The 22,205-nt window shown below is 34.7% G+C and overlaps 1 protein-coding gene across 6 annotated transcripts in view; it reads left to right on the forward strand.

The window, feature by feature from the left end:
- Positions 1–21,185, forward strand: part of GHR (growth hormone receptor) — a 339,415-nt gene extending 318,230 nt beyond the window's left edge. For all 6 annotated transcript variants that reach the window (XM_011954467.1, XM_011954466.1, XM_011954465.1 and 3 more), the window contains exons 7-10: positions 9,515–9,680; positions 12,016–12,106; positions 17,417–17,486; positions 17,812–21,185. In XM_011954467.1, the coding sequence (XP_011809857.1) occupies positions 9,515–9,680; positions 12,016–12,106; positions 17,417–17,486; positions 17,812–18,783 (1,299 nt within the window). In that variant the 3' untranslated portion in view covers positions 18,784–21,185. The remainder of the gene's footprint in view (positions 1–9,514; positions 9,681–12,015; positions 12,107–17,416; positions 17,487–17,811) is intronic.
- Positions 21,186–22,205: the final 1,020 nt, after the last annotated feature.

Consider the following 22,205-nt stretch of genomic DNA (forward strand, 5'->3'; position numbering starts at 1 on the left):
TGCACAAGTATACATATGTAACAAACCTGCACGTTATGCACATGTACCCTAGAACTTAAAGTATAATAAAAAAAAAAAAAAAAGGGGGGAAAAGCCAGTTTCACGTATGACATTCTTGATGAAGCTGTAAAAATTGTTAATTTTGCTAAATCTCGACCTTTGAGTACATAGCTGATTAATATTCTGTGTGATATATGGGAATTACACATTAAGCATGTCTGCTGCATACTGAGGTATTGTATTTATCTTGAAGAAAAGCGCTGAAATGACTGAGTTGCCAGCTGAACTAGTTGCTTTTATTGCTTGGAGCACCATTTTTACTTGGAAGAACAACTGATAAACTGGCAGATGGTTATTCATATTTGAATTGGCAAACATTTGTCAAAAAAGAATGAGATGAGCTTGTCGCTTCAAGAAAAACAACTGACTGTATTTTGTGCCATGGAAAAAATTTGACTTTTCAAAGCAATTCATTTTGCCTTTTTGGAAAATTTGTGTCTCCAGCTGTGAGCTTGATAGTGTTTTAATATTTGAAGACTTTTCTTGAAGAGATTCATGGTGATATTAATGAAAGTGATTTTTTAATTGTATTGTGTAATAAAATATATAAACATTTAGAAAAATCTACAAGTCAGTGAACCAATATTTTCCAAATGACTAATATATGATGTAATTAAATCATGCATGGGGAAATGATCCATTCAAAGTACTAGATAGAATGGTGAATTTTTTTAATGATCAAAAAATTTTTTGTGTATTTATTGTGTACAACATTTTTTGAAATATGGATACATGGTTCTATCACAGTAAGTAACATGCATTACCACACACACCATTTTTTTGTGTATATTGAGAACACTTAAAATCTACTCACTTAGAGATTTTCAAAATACAATACATAGGCATTAACTATAGTCACCATTTTGTACAATAGATTTCTTAAACTCGTTCCTACTAACTGAAAATTTTAGTTCTTTCATCAATATCTCCTCAACTCTCCACCCTACCCACCACCCCGATAACCACCATTCAACTCTCTACTTCTGAGTTCAACTTTTTTAGATTCTGCATATAAGTGAGATTATGTGGTATTTGTTTTTCTGTCTCTGGATCATTTCTCTTAATATAATATCCTCCAGGTTCATCCACGTTGTCACAAGCGACAGGATATCCTTCTTTTTTTAAGGCTGATAGCATTCCATTGTATATATATACACCACATTTTCCTTATCAACTTATCCATTAATGGAACATAGGTTGATTCTATTTCTTGGCTGTTATAAGTAATGAACATGGAAGCCCAGATATTTCTTCAACGTACTGATTTCATTTTCCTTGGATATATACTTAATAGTGGAATAATATAATGGATCACATGTTAGTTCTATTTTTCATCTTTTGAGGAAGCTTCATATTATTTTCCATAGAGGGTATACTAATTTATACTCCCACCAATAGTGTGCAAGGGTTCCCTTTTGTCCACATTCTCACCAACACTTGTTATCTCTTCTTTTTTTGAAAGTAGCCATCCTAACATCTTTGTGTACTCTATGCCTTCTGTGAGCTGATAGCTCATTGTGGTTTAAATTTACATTTCCCTGATGATTAAAGACGTCAAGCATTTTTCATATACCTGTTGGCCATTTCTATATCTTCTTTTTAAAAATTTATATTCAGGTCCTTTGCCCATTTTTTAATTGGGTTATTTATTTTCTTGCTATTGAATTGGTTTAGTTCCATATATATTTCAGATATTAAACTCTTACCAGATGTATTCAAATATTGTCTCCCATTCCATAGAGTGTCTCTTCACTCTGTTGATTGTTTCCTTGGCAGTGCAGAAGCCTTTTAGTTTCATGTAACCCCATTTATCTATTTCTACTTTTGTTGCCTTACCCAATGGAGTCATATCCAAAAAATCATTGCCCAAACCAATGTCATGGAGCTTTTACTCTATATTTTCTTCCAGTAGTTGTACAGTTTCAGGTTTTACATTTAGGTCTTTAATCGATTTTGAGTTTATTTTTGTATATGATATAAAACAAGGGTATGATTTCATTCTTCTGCATATGGATGTCCAATTTTCCCAACAACATTTAAAGTCAGAATCCTTCCCTTACTCTGTATTCTTAGCACCTTTGTGATAAATCAATTTACTATGAATGTGTGGATTTATTTCTGACCACTTTATTCTTTTACATTGGTTTATGTAATTTTAATGCCAGTACCATGCTGTTTTGATTATTATAGCTTTGTATTATGTTTTGAGGTTGGTAGAGTGATGATTTCAACCTTTTTCTTTTTGTTCAAGATTGCTTTGGCTATTCATAGTCTACTGTGGTTGCAGACAAATTTTAGAATTGCTTTTTCTATTTCTGTGAAAAATGACATAGGAATTTTGATAAGGATTGCATTGAGTCTGTAGATTGCTTTGGGTAGTAGGGACATTTGAACAATATTAGTTCTTCTGATCCATGAACATGGGCTATCTGTTCATTTATTTGTGTTGTCTTCATGTTTTACAGTTTACAGTGTACAGATCTTTCACCTCCTTGTTTAAATTTATTTCTGGGTATTTTATTTTATTTTTATTTTTATAGCTATTGTGAATGGGATTTTTTTTATTTCTTTCTCAGATTGTTCCTTATTAGTGTATAGAAATATTACTGATTTTTATATGTTGACTTTGTATCCTGCAGTTTTACTGAATTTGTTTATCTGTTCTAGCAATTTTTTGTTGAAGTCTTTAGGGTTTTCTATATATAAAATCATGTCATCTGTAAGCAAGGACAATTTAATTTTTTCCTTTCCAATTTTGGATGCCTTTTATTTCTCTCTCTTGCTTAATTGCTCTGACTAGGATTTTGAATTGAGTAGAGTAGAGTCGAATAGAGGAGTTACATTGAATAGAAGTGGCAAGAGTAGACGTCTTTGTCTTGTTCCTTGTCTTACAGGAAAAGCTTTCCACATTTCACTGTTCATTCTGATGTCAGTTTGTTATACATGGCCTTTATTGTGTTGAAATACATTCCTTCTATATCTAATTTTTAAGGGTTTTTATCATGAAAGGATATTGAATTTTGACAAGTGCTTCTTCTGTATCTACTGAGATGGTTCCATGGTTTTGTTCTTGGTTCTAGTAATATGATGTATTATGTTTATGTATTTGTGTGTGATGAATCATCCTTGCATCCCTGGGATAAATCCTACTTGATCATGGAGAATGGTCCTTTTAATGTGCTTTTGAGTTAGTTTCCTAGCATTTTGTTTAAGATTTTTACATCTGTATTTATCAGAGATATTAGCCCATAATTTTCTTTTCTTATAGTGTCCTTTCATGGTTTTGGTATTAGGGTAATGCTAGCATCAAGAAATAGTTTGAAAGTATCCCCTTTTCTTCTATTTTTTGGAAAAATTTAAAAAAGATTGGTGTTCCAGTGAAGCTTCCAGTGAAGCTGTCAGGTCCTGGGCTTATCTTTGATGACAGACATTTTACTACTGATTCAATCTGCTTACTTATTATTGGTTTATTTAGATTTTCTATTTCTTCAAGAAAGTTTTAGTCGGTTGTTGTGTGTAGGAATTTATTCATTTCTCATGCATATAATTTTTCAGAATGGTCTCTTACGAACATTTGTATTTCTATGGTATTGGTTGTAATGTCTCCTTCATTTCTGATTTTGTTTTTAATTTGGGCCTTCTCTCTCTCTTTTTTTTTTTTTATATTACTTAGTCTAGCTAAAGATTGGTTGATTTTATCTTTTCAGAAAAACTTGTTTCATTAGTCTTTTCTACTGTTTTAATGTGCTAACTCAAAAGCACATTAAAAGGATCATTCTCCATGATCAAGTAGGATTTATCTCAGGGATGCAAGGATGGCTCATCACACACAAATATATAAACATAATAATCACATTACTAGAACCAAGAACAAAACCATGGAACCATCTCAATATTTTCTACTCTCTATTTCATTTATTTCTGTTCTGATCTTTATTATTTCCTTCCTTCTATGAACTTTATGCTTAGTTTATTCTTTTTCTGGTTTCTTCAGGTAAAATATTAGGTTATTAATTTGAGATCTTTCTTTGTTTTCTGATGGAGGCATTTATTGCAATGAAATTCCATTGCTCTTTGAACTACTTTTGCTGCATCCCTTAAGGTTTGGTATGTTGTTTCCATTTTTGTCTCAAGATATTTTTTGTTTTATTTTTTAACTATTATTTTAGGTTCAGAGTTACATGTGCAGGTCTGTTATATAGGTAAATTGCATGTCACAGAGGTTTACCATACAGATTATTTCATCACCCAGGTAATAAGCATAGTACCCAGAAGGCAGCTTTTTTATCTTCACCTTCCTTCCACCCTCTACCCTCCAGTAGACCCTGGTATCTATGGTTTCCTTCTTCATGTCCATGTGTTCTCAATGTTTAGCTCCTATTAATAAGTGAGAATATGTGGTATTTGTTTTTCTGTTCATGTATTAGTGTGTTTAGCATAATGGCCTCCAGCTCCATCCATGTGACTGCAGAGGACATGATCTTTTTCTTTTTTATGCCTGAGTAGTATTCCATGGTGTATATATACCACATTTCCTTTATCCAGTCTACCATTTTCTTTATTCCACGTCTTTGCTATTGTGAATAGTGCTATGATGAACATACATGTGTATGTGTCTTTAGCGTAGAATGGTTTATATTCCTTCGGGTATATACCCAATAATGAGATTGCTGGGTCAAATGACAGTTCTGTTTTAAGTTGTTTGAGAGGTTGCTAAACTGCTTGCTACAATGGCTGAACTAATTTACATTATTACCAGCAGGGAATAAGTGTTCCCTTTCTCTGCAACCTCACCAATATCTGTTATTTTTTGACTTTTTGAGAATAGCCATTCTGAGTGCTGTGATGTAGTATCTCATTATGGTTTTGATATGCCTCTCTCTAATTATTAGTAATGTTGAGCATTTTTTTCATACACTTGTTGGCCCATGTTTGTGTTCTTTTGAAAAGTGTTTGTTTATGCCTTTTGTCCATTTTTTAATGAGACTGTTTTTTTGGCTTGTTGATTTATTTAAGTTCTTTATAGATTCTGGATATTAGACCTTTGTCAGATGTATAGTTTGCAAATATTTTCAGCCATTCTATAGATTGTTTTTTCTGTTCTTTTGCTGTGCAAAAGCTCTTTAGTTTAATTAGATCCCATTTGTCAATTTTTGTTTTTGTTGCAATTGTTTTTGGCATCTTTGTCATGAAGTCTTTGCTATGGCCTATGTCTGGAATGGTATTTCCTAGGTTTTCTTCTAGGGTTTTTGTAGTTTGGGGTTTTGCATTTAAACCTTTAATCCATCTTGAGCTGATTTTTGTACATGTTGAAAGGAAGGGGTCCAGTTTCAATCTTCTGCATATAACTAGCCAGTTACCCAGCACCATTTATTAAACAGTGTTTTCCTAATTTCTTGTTTTTGTCAACTTTGTCAAATATTAGTTGGTTGTAGGTATGACGCTTTATTTTGGGGTTCTCTCTTCTGTTCCATTGATCTATGTGTCTTCTTTTTTAACCAGTACCATACTGTTTTGGTTCCTGTAGCCTTGTAGTATAATTTGAAGTCAGGTAATGTGATGCCTCTGGGTTTATTCTTTTTAGTTAGGATTGCTTTGACTATTTGAGCTGTTTTTTGCTTCCATATGAATTTTACAATTATTTTTTCTAATTCTGTGAAAAATTGCACTGATAATTTGATAGGTATCACATTGAATGTGTAGATTGGTCATCTACACATATACAGTATGGTCATATTAATGATATTGATTCTTCTAATCCATAAGCATGAAATGTTTTTCCATTTGCACAGTGTTTATAGTTCTACTTATAAAGATATTTCAACTCCTTTGTTAAATGTATTCCTAGGTTTCTGTGTGTGTGTGTGGCTATAATAGGCTATTTTAATCTGATAACAATTTAACTTTCTTGCATAAAAAAACTCTACACTTTTACTCCACATACCCTCCCACACACACACACACATATTTTAAATTTTCAATGTCACACTTACATATTTTTATATTGCATATTTCTTAACAAATTATTATACCTAGTGTTATTTTTAATAATTTTATCTTTTAACATTTATTCTAAAATAAAAGTGATTTACATATTACCGTGAAAATATTAGACTACTCTAAATTGGACTGTGTGCTTACTTTTACCAGTGAGTTTTATACTTTCATATGTTTTTATGTTACTAATTAGCCTCCTTTTCTTTCAGCTAAAGAACCCCCTTTAGCAGTTCTTGTAAGATAAGTCTGTTGGTGAGGAATGGTTAATTTTAATATAACAAAGTACAAAAAGTTCATTGGTAGAGTTTCAGGTTTCATATTTCCATTAACATTTAAGAAACTATCAATTGAGTTTAGTCTATTGTTAAACAGAAATCAATTGAGTTTAGTCTATTGTTAAACAGAAATGTTCACAATTATGTGAAAAGTTTATTAAAATATTCCTCCTTTTCCTCATTATTTATCTGTGTGAGGCCAGGTTTTATTCATTTACATCAACCAAAATAGCACATTCTAATAGATTTAATTCAGAAGCAGTTAAAAAATACAGTCATCTTCCTTTAAGTCTGATATTAAATAAATTTGCAAAAATGTAAAACAATGTCACTCTTCTCACTCTATTTTTTGTTGTTTGGGAAAGCACAATAATTTTTATGAAAATGTATTATTTTAACAAAATCAGTTTATTATTTTCATTTTAAAAATTAGGATTTAAAATTTTTTCCATTTCAATTTCTAATACGGTAAATAGTGATAGGTATAACCCAACTAAACCAAAATCTTTAGGATTCTCAAATGTTTAAGAGTGTAAAGGAGTCCTGAAACAAAAAAGTTAAACAACCTAGAAAAAAACAAAGATATTAATCAGTATGTTAGCATTCATCGATTCAATTACCATCATGGCATCCCTAAAAGCCCATGGCATATAGTTAACATCTCACTGAGCCACCACTTTGAAACTCCCACCCTGCACCAGGTACTTGTGAGCATGTAACTTTGTTAATCAACTGTTCAGGGCTGTATCCCAACATGGCTTTGCTGCACTTTTTGTGGCACCTCTGCTAAATCTGATTAGGTAGACCAAAGGGATCAGTTAACTTTTTCTTTATAACTTTTATTCATGATATTTTATAAGTTTGGTAATTTGCAAAGGTCTTGGACAAAGACCAGGGGCTTATCAATAATAATTTATTTATCTCTTGAAGAAACAAACAATATAATTGGTTATGGAGCACAGGCATCATAAGCAGAAAACAGGTTTATAAGTAAAGGGGGAAAACCTAGTGTGTGTTGCTTGCATCAGGAATTCATGTTACCATTTGGCAATATGAATTTGCTTAGCAGTGTGCAGTATGCTTTTTTTTTTCTTTTTGGACAGGATTTTGCTCTGTCTGTACAGTGGCCCAATCTCGGCTCACTGCAACCTCCACCTCCAGAGTTCAATGATTTTCATGCCTCAGACTCCTGAGTGGCTGGGATTACAGACACCAGCCACCATACCCAGCTAATGCAGCTAATTTTTGTATTTTTAGTAGACACAGAGTTTCACCATGTTGGCCAGACTGGTCTCGAACTCCTGACCTCAGGTGATCCACCAACTTCAGCCTACCAAAGTGCTGGGATTATAGGCATGAGCCACTGCACCCAACCACCCTTTTTAGTAAATACATTTTGCATGACCGTGTAGTTGTTTACAGCTATTTGTCTAGTAAACCAATAACTTACAGTTTTTTAAAGACTTAATGGACAGCACGGATTTATTCATGATATCTGTGCCATATCTTGAGCACCCACTGTATATCTGATATTGTACTGGGCTTTGGAAATGAAAAATAATGAGTTATCTTGGGGAATTTACAATGTAACATAGAAAGCTGTGTATAACTAAATTTGCACAATGAAATACAATTAATAATAGAAGAAGTATATTATCTGGCAGAGCAGAGTGGGGAAAAGTACCAGCAAAGACTTAGAATATCAGCTCTCCTCAATACTTGCACTTAGACTTGGATGAGAAACAGTTCCCTGCACAAGCAGATGACAAGGTTAGGTATGATAGGAGCCACGTAAGTAGGAGCCACTCAAAATCTGAGTTTGGTGTGGCTGGTGTGGAGGGTTGAGAGAATATGAAGAGAGGACCACAACTTGAATCACTGAGGGCCCGTTTTTGATTCTATTAGTGAAATCTTTAAAGAAATTGTATTGGTGACAGTAACAGAGAAATAAGGGCTTTGAGGATGAAAACATAGGCTTTAAAAAAAAAAAAAAAGTAAGAAAAAATAATAAAGTTCAGTATTCAGTGTCCTGCCTTAAAGAAAGCATTTTAGGCATGCAAATAACCCATATATTCAGAGGTTCCTGTAAAAAATACAAACAAACCCTGTCATATACACATGAGGCAAAAAAAAGATACTTTGTGAGTAGAAACTAATTGAGGTAAAAGAAAAACTTGTTTTAGAAGCTGAAGGCCCAGCTGCTGACTTAATAAAACAAATTTTGAGAATTTTATTTATGTGAAAATCCATCCTGTTGAAAAACCGAGCGTTTAAAGTTTTCTATAAACAGCAACAAGGTGTTCTACCAAAATATATATATATATATATATGTATATATATATATATATGAAAAGCACATTGAATACCTGCTTTGAGTATTTGACTTGGAGGAAAATAACATCACTAGCTGAGTATACCTCTTTGATAGCAATATGTGTTAAAAGTCTAACAATCTCACTCTACCCTTCCCTGAGAACATAAAGGAATATCCTAACCTTAAGGGTTGTGAGACCTAGATATTTCTTACCAAAGAACTCCTGTGACTTTTCTTTGCAAATTTTAAATAGCAAACTGTTTTGTGGTGGCTTTAAGCCTTCCAGAACAAGTGTATTAGATATGTAGTTCCTTTTAATAAAAGGATTTGGAAATTCAATAAAGGCAATTATGATTTTTCTAGGACCTTTTCCAATTCTGTGATTATGTGAATGACTACCCAGAATTTCCATCAAACACTGATATACAACTTGCTATGGCTACAGTTTATTTTGGTGTGGAAATATGTTTGTTTTTCTGTTCTTATTTCTTCCTTCATACAAATGTGTAATATCCCAGATATGTAGACATACAGTTCTGCCATTCAGAGTAATTCTAATATGCTTTAATCTTATTAACTATCTGGAAGACTAATGCACAGTTGTAGCTGCATTTCTTTAAGTGAGTCTATCACATATTTGGGTTTATACCAGACTAAATTTGTGAACTATTATCCGTTTAAAAAATGATTATTTACATAATTATTTGCCTTAATCTTCCTTTAAATAGCAAATGCTCACAATGCATTTTAAAATATTACCTACTTTATAAAAATCCATTCTGAATACAAATGGGGGAATACCTGTAGTGTTTATTGCATTGAGTTGTTGATTCTTTAGCCAATATGCGTTTATATTTTGTCTTGAAAGATGGATCCTATATTGTCAACATCAGTTCCAGTGTACTCTTTGAAAGTGGATAAGGAATATGAAGTGCGTGTGAGATCCAAACAACGGAACTCTGGAAATTATGGCGAGTTCAGTGAGGTGCTCTATGTAACACTTCCTCAGATGAACCAATTTACATGTGAAGAAGGTAAAAGAAATAAAAGATTAAAACAGCAGCTAACCTGGCTTTTGTCAATATAACAGCTGATTCAACCCTGCACTGTTAGTGTATTGTCCAGATCAAAATATATTAGCATCAGATATCACAGTGAGAGACCTTGAGCTCAATATCTGTAACAGATATTGTTCATTGCAAAAGCAGAAGGAAGATTTAGTTTCCAAATTTTTCATTCAAGAAACGTCCGGGGGACAGGTGGAAGTTTAAAGACAGGAATTCGGTGGCAATCTCCAGATGGTACAATTCAGATGATTCTTTTCTTTATATATTTTTATGTTCCTAAAATTTTCTGTAGTAAGTTTGTTTTGAATTTATAATCAGGAAAAAAAGCTGTTCTGATGATTAGGGAAGAAAGTATGTTTCTATATGGATGGATAGATACGTGGCATCTAAGAGGAAACCTAATATTGAGTCGGCATAGGTAGTCAACAGCAGCTGCATAGGGTTTTAGAAAGTGGAGGTATGGCTTTTTCCTAGAGGAAAGGCTAATAAGTAGGGTGACAGTCATACTCAAAGGAGACGTGGAACATTTGAAAACCCTGTGTAGGAGAATCACAACAATGATTAAAGTTTTTTAAAATGGGACCTATGAATTTAGAATAAAAGAATTAAAACTTTTAGATACAGAAATAAAGAAAACTGATTAATAATGAGCAGAAAGTATAGAGTATTATAATTCTCAAATGGGAATTGGCTCTATTCCATCTTCACTGAAAACAGAAGTTTACAGGGCTATATGTTTGTTAACGAGACAACCACAAGCTACATAGAAAATAAATTTATATTTCTGCATTTACTATACAGGTAGAATCTCATGCTACTAAATAGCACTAGGATGAACATTTCTGTAGCGCCATTTTCTCTAAACTCTAGTTAACTGACTTCTTGTTTCCAAACTATTTGATATAATGCAATTCTGGTCTTAAAAGTATGATAGCTATACACCCTTAAGCTTAGTGTAGTGGCATTTAATTCACTTAACACATATTTTTTAAGCTGTCTTTTCTTCTGTTACTAACAAAAAAAGAAACTCTAACTTTATGTTATTTTCCTGAATATGTCACTGATATGAAATTATAAACACTACAAGACAAAAAATGATTTTTTCTCCCCCACCAATTCTTTAAAATGCTTATATTATCTCCCTGGGGGATTTTAATAACTTATTAAATAAGAAAAGACTATTTCAGCATAAAGGCCTACATTTTAAATGGCAATGTTGGCCGGGCACGGTGGCTCAAGCCTGTAATCCCAGCACTTTGGGAGGCCGAGACGGGCCGATCACGAGGTCAAGAGATCGAGACCATCCTGGCTAACACGGTGAAACCCCGTCTCTACTAAAAAAAAATACAAAAGACTAGCCGGGCGAGGTGGCGGGCGCCTGTAGTCCCAGCTACTCGGGAGGCTGAGGCAGGAGAATGGCGTAAACCCGGGAGGAGGCGCTTGCAGTGAGCTGAGATCCGGTCACTGCGCTCCAGCCTGGGCGACAGAGCGAGACTCCGTCTCAAAAAATAAATAAATAAATGGCAATGTTAAGATAAATTTCATCTGTCATTTTTATGAAAAAGTGGTTACCCTCTGCCTCTGTGGTAAGAATACTGGGAACCAACTGCAAAGTAGCTGGCAGGTACTCAATCTTAAGGAATGAAATGGAAGTTTTACAAACAGGTTCCCCCAAGTCTCATACAAAGTACACTAAAACCTGAAGATGGGAGCTCAGTAGTGATCTTTCTGTCAATTTTATGTATATAATATACATGATATATATTTATTATATTTTAATAATTTAGCTGTGAAATGTATGTTCTTTGTGTCTAAGAAGTTTCTGTCCTGATTTATCAATAAAAACTCTGCCTTCATCTTTTTGATAAGTCTTCAATCTGGAGGCTATGATAATCACCACACTTAAAAAAAAGTAGAAAAGAAACCAAGTGGGCATTATTTAGGTAGTGTGTTAATAAGCAACACTTTTTTCCTAGAGCTGAAACCTTTATGATACTCCCTTGACATATAATATGCTTAAAGCAGATTGTTTGTTTTCATAAAACACACTGAGTTTGAACTATATGGTGTTTCTTTATTTTGAAGTTTTTTTAATGTGAGGAGATTTGAAAAGTGGACAGAGATGTTCATAAAACAGAAAAAAACTAAGTCATTGCATTCTGTTTCAGTGGTTATCAAGAGAAATCACTGACTTTATTAGATGAATGCAAACTATGAATTTTTTGTGAAAAGAGAAAGGGAAATGTAAACTGTGCTTCAACTATTCGTAATTCTGAGAGCGAAATATTATTGTGTGTTTCAGATTTCTACTTTCCATGGCTCTTAATTATTATCTTTGGAATATTTGGGCTAACAGTGATGCTATTTGTATTCTTATTTTCTAAACAGCAAAGGTAGGTGTGAAGTAGTATTCTTTGGTATTTTTTGCCAGTTGTTTAGATTTCCATATGTGTTTCTGTTTGTTATTTGGTACTTTCTTTGTCAAATTATGAGTGGAAATTTTACTTAACCTAGTAAACTTTTATCTCCAGTTATATGTTTACCATTTATATAAAACTCATTTGTTGTATTTATCATAGACAACTTAGAGGTTTAGATTCTATCTGGAGACTTGTACAGGACATGAAGAGGCTTAGGCTGGTGACTATGCATACCTTGTGATGTGTACCTCTTTATCCAAGAGCTAGGTCTTCCCCTGAAGTCCTCAACAAGTTTACCCATTCATTCCAGAACTTCAAAGTAAAGCATCACTGAGCCTTTGGCTGAGTCTGATACAGTCCTTATATACAGACTTTTTTTTTTTTTTTTTTTCCCTTGAGATGGAGTTTCACTCTGTTGCCCAGGCTGGAGTGCAATGGCATGATCTTGGCTCACTGCAGCCGCTGCCCCCCAGGTTCAAGTGATTCTCCTGCCTCAGCCTCCCGAGTAGCTGGGATTACAGGCACCCACCGCTATGCCTGGCTAATTTTTGTGTGTTTTTGGTAGAGACAGAGTTTTGCCATGTTGGCCAGGCTAGTCTTGAACTCCTGATCTCAATACACAGGCAAAGTTTAAGTGGCAAACTACCCAGGTAGATAGTTAAGTCTAATAAAACATTTTTTAGACTTCATATGATGGTGATTTCAAGTAAATTCAGGTTTAATTTAAATTATTTGGATATTTATGATTTTGTGTTTCACCTGCATTTATAAACACAGCTAAAATTCTTTATAAGTGTAAAGAGATTTCATTCCACTTTCTCTTGGAATCAAAAGTCTTGAGTTCCAGTTATCATTTTGTCATTGCTGTTTGACCTTGTTTGAGTCCCAGAATCTCTCCAGGCCTCCATTTTCTTATGGTTAATATGAGGGTATGGGTTATATAATCTTTAAATTTTCCTTGAGCTATGATATATGTTATTTATATTATTCTGTTTTTCTCCTGATAGAAACTCACTACACACTACAGGAAATTTTTTTAAACAAAATATGGGAAAAATGATTGGTACTGATTGCCAGTGTCCTACATTTAAGGTTGTTTTGTTTGTTTGTTTGTTGCTTTTTTCTTTGTTTGTTTTGCTTTGCTTTGTTTTGTTTTTTTGAGATGGAGTCTTGCTCTGTCACCCAGGCTGCAGTCTGGAGAGTGTAGTAGCCCAATCTCAGCTCACTGCAACCTCCACCTCCCAGGTTCAAGCGATTCTCCTGCCTCAGCCTCCCGAGTAGCTGGGATTACCGGCATGCGCCACCACGCCCAGCTAATTTTGTATTTTTAGATACAGTTTCGCCGTGTTGGTCAGACTGGTCTCGAACTCCTGACCTCAGGTTATCCGCCCGCCTCAGCCTTCCAAAGTGCTGGGATTACAGGCATGAGTTACCGCGCCTGGCCCCATTTAAGGTATTTTTAAAGTCCCAATGGTTAACCTTGCTTCTTCTCCTAGAACTAAGATGACCAACACTCCCAGGTTGCCTAGAGCTCTCCTGGTTTTTAGCAATGCAAGTCCTGTGTGCCAGGAAATCCCTCAGTTCCAGGTAACCAAGGCAGTTGGTCCCCTTACCTAGAATTGAAAATAGGTTCTCCAGCTGAAGCCAAAAGGCATCTATAAATCAAAATGAGATCTACGTGAATATATTTTAAAATATTTTAATTTGTTTTGTAAGGTAGTATAGCATTTGTAAACTTCAAAATAGAATTTTCTTAGGAAGAAGAATTATTGGGACACTAGAGTTCTCGAGTGTCAAGCATGCTAAAAGTCTAACTGAATGCAGAAAGGGTTATTTTCAGTAGAGTTTTATGTCCAATTTTATAATATAAACCAATGGGAAAGTAAAATTCATTCTGCAGAATTCCATTTTGCATGTAACTTTCTGGCAACATTTCTATTTTCCAAAAAAGCAGCCATCATAAATCACAACACAATTTTCTGTTTTTTCAGGAAAATAAATAAATATATTTTTAGAATTTTAATTTGTGTATTTAAGTAATGCCAACAAAAAAAGAACCAAATTATTCTGTTAATTAATTTCAGTTTATTAATCTATATATCTGGTGGGGAAATTTATAAATAACTTCAGTAGATAAATTCATGAGGTATATAAAGTAATTAGCTCTTAGTATTAGTTGTGAATTTCTAGCCATTGTGAAGGCCAAGTCAATTTGTTCTGTTGTTTAGTTATATTAGCTAACAATATTAGGAAGAAAAAATTATCCTCTCAAAAAGTAGGATTTTCAAGAAAACATATTACTTCTAATAGAGTGCTTTTTATAAATAATGAAATTCTTAACTATAATGGTTAGTCAAAATCACCAGATTCTACAATTGATTTGAAATCTTTATTGTTCTCCCAATTTTCCTGCACTGAATTGAATTTTCTGTAGGAAAGAATTAACTTTTTTTTCATTTGCCCAATAAAAACCCTTATCATTGTCTAAATTTGCATGTTCTACTGAAAGTGGTAAATAGTAGCAAATATTTGTCAGCAAGTATGGACAGAACATGTAGTTCCAACAATTAAATTGATACTGCAAAGAATGAGATTCTTCCTAGAACTGTAGGGCTGTAAAGTGGCTTCAGGTCCTACATGCCTTTGAAATTTTGTGAGTCCACAATTCATTATCCAACCCACTTTACCCTGCTTTAATCCAGTTAATTGAGTCAACTCTAGCAAAATTTATAATTTTATTTGTATCTGATACAAAATCACAAACTTAGTTTCAAGTCAGGCTATACTGGTTCCTACCACACAACCCACCCAGCCTTTGAGCTGTTACCAATTGAGGAAAGAAATAACTGAATCAGCCTAAAATAGAACTTCCAAACCAATAGCCAAATTCAGCCTACAGATTCACATTTTATTTTATTTTAATTAGTTTTGATTTTAGAGTGAAGATTTTCCTACAAAGTGTTTGTAAAATAGAGAATTTTCACACAAAAATCCAGATTTGGGGATTATCTTTTAAAAAATGAAAGATGTCGTGAAACTGAACAAGGCGGCATGTGCTGCAGCAGACAACTAGCTGTCCTATTTGGGACTGGCACACATTCTTTAATTTTCCACCATCCTCATTCCTCCTAATGACTTTGCAACTGGCTTGCTTTATTCATCTGCATGACCTGCTTGGGCCCCTTAGATTTATGGTCTGCCACTGTGACATAAGGTCACTACAACCCCTAGAAAACCACTAGCACATGCCTGAATGCATCATCCTATTCAAAAAGGAGAAGCACACGTCACAAAGTCAAACATCAGCCATTTGGAAACCTTTGCTTCCTGTAATTAGAGTTATGTTCCATCTTTTTATTTTTTGAGAATTTGAAATATTGATTTAGAGATGCAAAATCAAGAAAAGAAAAAAAAAACAGCAAAACAGCAGCATGACGCAAAGAACCTGGGTTTTGGTTTGGAGTCAGGTTCTCTGGGTTTGAGCCCCAGCTGTACCAACTATCAGTGCATGATTTGAACATGTTCCTTAGTTTTCCAAGTTTTTGCACATATATATCAACTGCCTCCCTGGGAGTCATAAGGATTAAGTGAAATGTTTAGTGCAGGGGTCACAAACTTATTTCATGGAGTCAGAGTACATGTTTAGGCTTTTCAAGCCATACAGTGTCTGTCACAACTACTCAGCTCTGCCACTGTGGCATGAAAGTGGCCATAGACAATATGGAAATAAATGAAGATGCTTGTGTTCTCATAAAATTTTATCTACACCAACAGGTGACAGGCCAGATTTGGCCCACAGACCTTAATTTAGTGACCCACAGTTTAGTGCAAAATATATCCCACAGCGTCTGATTTACCAGAAGCACTAAAAAATGAGAGTAGTTATTATTAATAATTTGTATTGCTTATTTCTATATCTGTAATTCATTAGTAACAATTTGCTTTAACATTTGCCCCACTGAGTAGTAGAGGCTACTTAATGCAATTTATAAAATGGAATTTTGCTTATTGCTTGGATTAGGTAAAATGGGAAGTAGAAATATTGAAAGAATGTATTCCTTATGGAATGGAGTAGACTGACCATTCACACTGAGTGGAATAGCAACTGATATCCAAAAATCAGGTTACCACCTCTTCATGACAGTGTCATCTCTGAATAGTCAGCAGTTTTTTAAAAAATTAAATGAATTGTTTGGAATAATATCTGAGCCTTTTTTCAGTGCTATAATTTGATTTTAAAAAATAAACTGCAGGCCAGATACAATGGCTTATAGCATAGAAATCCAGCACTTTGGGAGGATAGGACGGGAGGATTGCCCTGAGGCCAGGAGTTCCAGACAGTTCAGGCAGTGATAGAGCAAGACTCCATTACAAATAATGAAACAATAAAAATTAGCCTACCCTGTAGTCCTAGCTACTTACGAGGCTGAGGCAGGAATATCGCTTGGCCCAGGAGTTTGAGGCTGCAGTGAATTATGATTGCACTACTGGACTCCAACCTGGGTGATAAATTAAGATCATGTCTCAAGAAGTTTAAAAAAAATTAAAATCACCATAAACTCCAATTACACTATTAATTGTACAAAATAGATACATGATTTATTCATTCTTATGACCAAAAAATAATTTAAAGATTTGGAACAGAAAATGTAAATGCATCCTAGAATTGTGTATATAAACCCATACTGATTAGTTAGAGATAGTTCAAATTTAGTCTGACCCATCTGAAATGAATCATGCAGTAAAACCCTGTTTAATAAGATCATCTTAGATAATTTCATAATTAATATGAACTATATAGCTAACCTACCCAAGTCTACCCTTTTTCAAGAGTGCAAGTAATCTTGGCTCCATGTGTATTGATTCTTTTTTCGTTCTTTCTTTTCTGTACAAATTACTGATGAGATGTACACTGGAACTGCCTTATAGCTGACATGGAAATCAGCTTCAGATGAAATTAAATTTCTTACTTTCAAATACTAAATCTGGCTGAAAATAAAAAGCATTAAGAAAAAAAGGATTGTGGGAAAAACACATTTTCTTTTAATAGACTTCAGATGAGGCCTTTTGGGTTTTTTAATTGTTGTCCTGTTTTTCCTTCTACAATTTTTCTTTCTCATTTACTGTCTAATATTTTCTTCTGTTTCTCATACTCCAATTATGTAAAGTACCAGAATATTTGGAAAAGTAATAGTATTGCCAATATTTTATTTCTATCTTTTGCTATAATTGAGAATATGTAGCTTTTAAGATGTCAAAACCAAAATTTTATATGTTTTCAAGGATTAAAATGCTGATTCTGCCCCCAGTTCCAGTTCCAAAGATTAAAGGAATCGATCCAGATCTCCTCAAGGTAATTAGTAATTTTATCTAAATTGTGGCTAGTACTAATTAACACCTGAAGAATCCTGTCATATGTTTAAAGTTTTCTGTAAGCTATATATATCACATTCAATTTTCTTGTATCTCGTCTCCTGGAGAAAATTTTTTAAAATATTCTCTCTCTTAAAAATAAGAAAATGTCATATGTTTAAAAAGTTATGCACTAATTTATGTTTTGTTATATGTTTTATTACTGTTGTTCTTATTGTAACCATAATCTCTGAACATCATTTGCTAATTCATTTAATTATTATGAGTTTCTTTTCATAGATCTTCATTTTCTTTCTATTTTCTAGGAAGGAAAATTAGAGGAGGTGAACACAATTTTAGCCATTCATGATAGCTATAAACCCGAATTCCACAGTGATGACTCTTGGGTTGAATTTATTGAGCTAGATATTGATGAGCCAGATGAAAAGAATGAGGGATCAGACACAGACAGACTTCTAAGCAGTGACCATCAGAAATCACATAGTAACCTAGGGGTGAAGGATGGCGACTCTGGACGTACCAGCTGTTATGAACCTGACATTCTGGAGACTGATTTCAATGCCAATGACATACATGAGGGTGCCTCAGAGGTTGCTCAGCCACAGAGGTTAAAAGGGGAAACAGATCTCTTATGCCTTGACCAGAAGAATCAAAATAAGTCACCTTATCATGATGCTTGCCCTGCTACTCAGCAGCCCAGTGTTATCCAAGCAGAGAAAAACAAACCACAACCACTTCCTACTGATGGAGCTGAGTCAACTCATCAAGCTGCCCATATTCAGCTAAGCAATCCAAGTTCACTGGCGAACATCGACTTTTATGCCCAGGTGAGCGACATTACACCAGCAGGTAGTGTGGTCCTTTCCCCAGGCCAAAAGAATAAGGCAGGGATGTCCCAGTGTGACATGCACCTGGAAATGGTCTCACTCTGCCAAGAAAACTTTATTATGGACAATGCCTACTTCTGTGAGGCAGATGCCAAAAAGTGCATCCCTGTGGCTCCTCACATCAAGGTTGAATCACACATAGAGCCAAGCTTTAACCAAGAGGACATTTACATCACCACCGAAAGCCTTACCACTACTGCTGGGAGGCCTGGGACAACAGAACATATTCCAGGTTCTGAGATGCCTGTCCCAGACTATACCTCCATTCATCTAGTACAGTCCCCACAGGGCCTCATACTCAATGCGACTGCCTTGCCCTTGCCTGACAAAGAGTTTCTCTCATCGTGTGGCTATGTGAGCACAGACCAACTGAACAAAATCATGCCTTAGCCTTTCTTTGATTTCCCAAGAGCTACGTATTTAATGGCAAAGAATTGGCTGGGGCAATAACGTTTAAACGAAAACAACGTTTAAACCTTTTTTGCAGGGGTGACAGGGTGGGATATGGATTCTAAAATGCCTTTTCCCAAAATGCTGAAATATGATGTTAAAAAAATAAGAAGAATGCTCAATCAGATAGATATTTCTATTGTGCAATGTAAATATTTTAAAGAATTGTGTCAGACTGTTTAGTAGCAGTGATTGTCTTATTATTGTGGGTGTTAATTTTTGATACTAAGCATTGAATGGCTATGTTTTTAATGTGTAGTAAATCGCGCTTTTTGAAAAAGCGAAAAAATCAGGTGGCTTTTGCAGTTCAGGAAAATTGAATGCAAACCATAGCACAGGCTAATTTTTTGTTGTTTCTTAAATAAAAAACTTTTTTATTTAAAAAATGAAATTAAAACTAGAGGTGAGAAAATTAAACTGTAAGCAAGAAGGCAAAAATAGTTTGGATATGTAAAACATTTATTTTGACATAAAATTGATAAAGATATTTTTAATAATTTAGACTTCAAGCATGGCTATTTTATATTACATTACACACTGTGTACTGCAGTTGGTGTGACCCCTCTAAGGAGTGTAGCAACTACAGTCTAAAGCTGGTTTAATGTTTTGGCCAATGCACCTAAAGAAAAACAAACTAGTTTTTTACAAAGCCCTTTTGTACCTCCCCAGACTCCTTCAACAATTCTAAAACGATTGTAGTAATCTGCATTATTGGAACATAATTGTTTTTTTAAACAAATATTTTTTTAGCAAATTTTTAAACAAATCTTTGTTAATTTAGAAAACTTTAAAGTGTTTGCACAGATCAACTTACTGGGCACCAAAAGAAGTAAAAGCAAAAAAAGAAAACCTTTCTTCACCAAATCTTGGTTCATGCCAAAAAAATACATGCTAAGAGAAGTAGAAATCATAGCTGGTTCATACTGACCAAGATGCTTAAGTGCTGCAGTTGCACATGGAGTGAATTTTTTAGTGTGTGCAGATGGTGAGAGATAAGATCTATAGCCTCTGCAGCGGAATCTGTTCACACCCAACTTGGTTTTGTTACATAATTATCCAGGAAGGGAATAAGGTACAAGAAGCATTTTGTAAGTTGAAGCAAATCAAATTAAATTAACTGGGTAATCAAGCAAAGAGTTCAAGAAATAGGTTTTTGTTTCACAGCCTATAACCAGACACATACTCATTTTTCATGGTAATGAACAGAACATAGAAGAAACAAGGTTTTCAGTCCCCACAGATAACTGAAAATTATTTAAACCTCTAAAAGAAACTTTCTTTCTCACTAAATCTTTTATAGGATTTATTTAAAATAGCAAAAGAAGAAGTTTCATCATTTTTTACTTCCTCTCTGAGTGGATTGGCCTCAAAGCAAGCATTCAGAAGAAAAAGAAGGGACCTCAATAATTTAGAAATTATTTTGCAATCCCTTAATACCTTAAACATCAGTTGTTGTTGTTGTTGAGATGGAGTCTCTGTCGCCAGGCTAGAGTACAGTGGCGTGATCTTGGCTCACTGCAATCTCCACCTCCCCCAGGTTCAAGCGATTCCCCTGCCTCAGCCTCCTGAGTAGCTGGGACTACAGGCACTCACCACCACGCCAGGCTAATTTTTTTGTATGTTAGCAGAGATGGGGTTTCACTATGTTGGCCAGGATGGTCCCAATCTCCTGACCTCATGATCCGCCCAACTTGGCCTCCAAAAGTGCTGGGATTACAAGCGTGAGCCACCGTGCCCAGCCCTGAACATCATTCTAAAGAGCATTGGGATATTTCCTGAAAAGGTTTATGAAAAAGAAGAATCTCATCTCAGTGAAGAATACTTCTCATTTTTAAAAAAAGCTTAAAACTTTGAAGTTAGCTTTAACTTAAATAGTATTTCCCATTTATCGCAGACCTTTTTTAGGAAGCAAGCTTAATGCCTGATAATTTTGAATTCCCTTTCTTGCAGGAAGGACTATGAAAAACTAGAATTGAGTGTTTCAAGTTCAACATGTTATTTGTAATAGATGTTTAATAGATGTTCTGCTACTTTGCTGCTGTGGTTTTCTCCAAGAGCTACATAATTTAGTTTCATATAAAGTATCATCAGTGTAGAACCTAATTCAATTCAAAGCTGTGTGTTTGGAAGACTATCTTACTATTTCACAACAGCCTGACAACATTTCTATAGCCAAAAATAGCTAAATACCTCAATCAGTCTCAGAATGTCATTTTGGTACTTTGGTGGCCACACAAGCCATTATTCACTAGTATGACTAGTTGTGTCTGGCAGTTTATATTTAACTCTCTTTATGTCTGTGGATTTTTTCCTTCAAAGTTTAATAAATTTATTTTCTTGGATTCCTGATAGTGTGCTTCTGTTATCAGACACCAACATAAAAATGATCTAAACCACTCTGTATAGTGTGAATTATCATTGTAAGGAGAGCTTAGCACCACTGCATCAAATACATCAGCACTGGGTATGGAGATTTTTATGAGCTGGGATATAGAGAGGGAAACATAAACCCCTTACCTTATTTTTTGAGGAGACAAAAGCCCAACTCAGAAATATCCTACTGGCTTGGCCCTCCCCTTAGGCTGTGACTCCCCATGGGCAAAGGTTCATAGAGTCGTGTATTCGATGCATCATAGAAAATAAATGACATGGGTGTGGGGTGAGGGAGAGTGACATGTGAGCATTATCTTTATATTTCCAGCTTGAGCATGTTGTCTGGAAGGAAGGAAAGCAGCTCTTCGTCTGCCATTCACCCATTGGCCTAACTCAGTTTATTGGACTAGCTGCTTGTTATCATGGGAATCAGCTAATAAGTCAGGCTTGGGAGAAAGGCTGATTAGGTAGGTTGTGTAGGAGCTTGAGAGAGCCATGAAGTATAGATTCCTACAGCAGGAGGCAGGCTGCAGGTGAGGTGGCTACTGAACCCTAGGCTCCTGAGCAGGCACTGGATTCTGAAATGTAGGAATCTGGTGATGACATTGATAAATCTACTAAACAATGACGTATTACTTCAGCAAGTCAAATGCAAAGTGCCACAACTTTCTATAATACTTGAGGGTTATATTTAAAAAAAAAAAATTGTCTTCATCTGCTGCCTTCTGCCCTGAGAGCAGTCGTTACCTGAAAGAACCATGGAGTGAAGCCTCAGGGATTCTTCATATGGATGCTTTAAGGTATGAGGAGTATAGGGAAAAGGAAGCCTGCCTACTTCCATGGATTGAAAAACCACAGTTCTATTTCAGAAGATCAATGATGTGTTGAAAATGGCTACACACGTTTCAGCATTTCAATTTCTCAAAGTTTCTAACACTTTATTCAAGTGCTATAGTATTTACATATTTTTATACCAAAATATGTCTTTT

This window comes from Colobus angolensis, unplaced genomic scaffold, assembly GCF_000951035.1.
Source record: "Colobus angolensis palliatus isolate OR3802 unplaced genomic scaffold, Cang.pa_1.0 Scaffold383, whole genome shotgun sequence".
NCBI lineage: Eukaryota > Metazoa > Chordata > Mammalia > Primates > Cercopithecidae > Colobus > Colobus angolensis.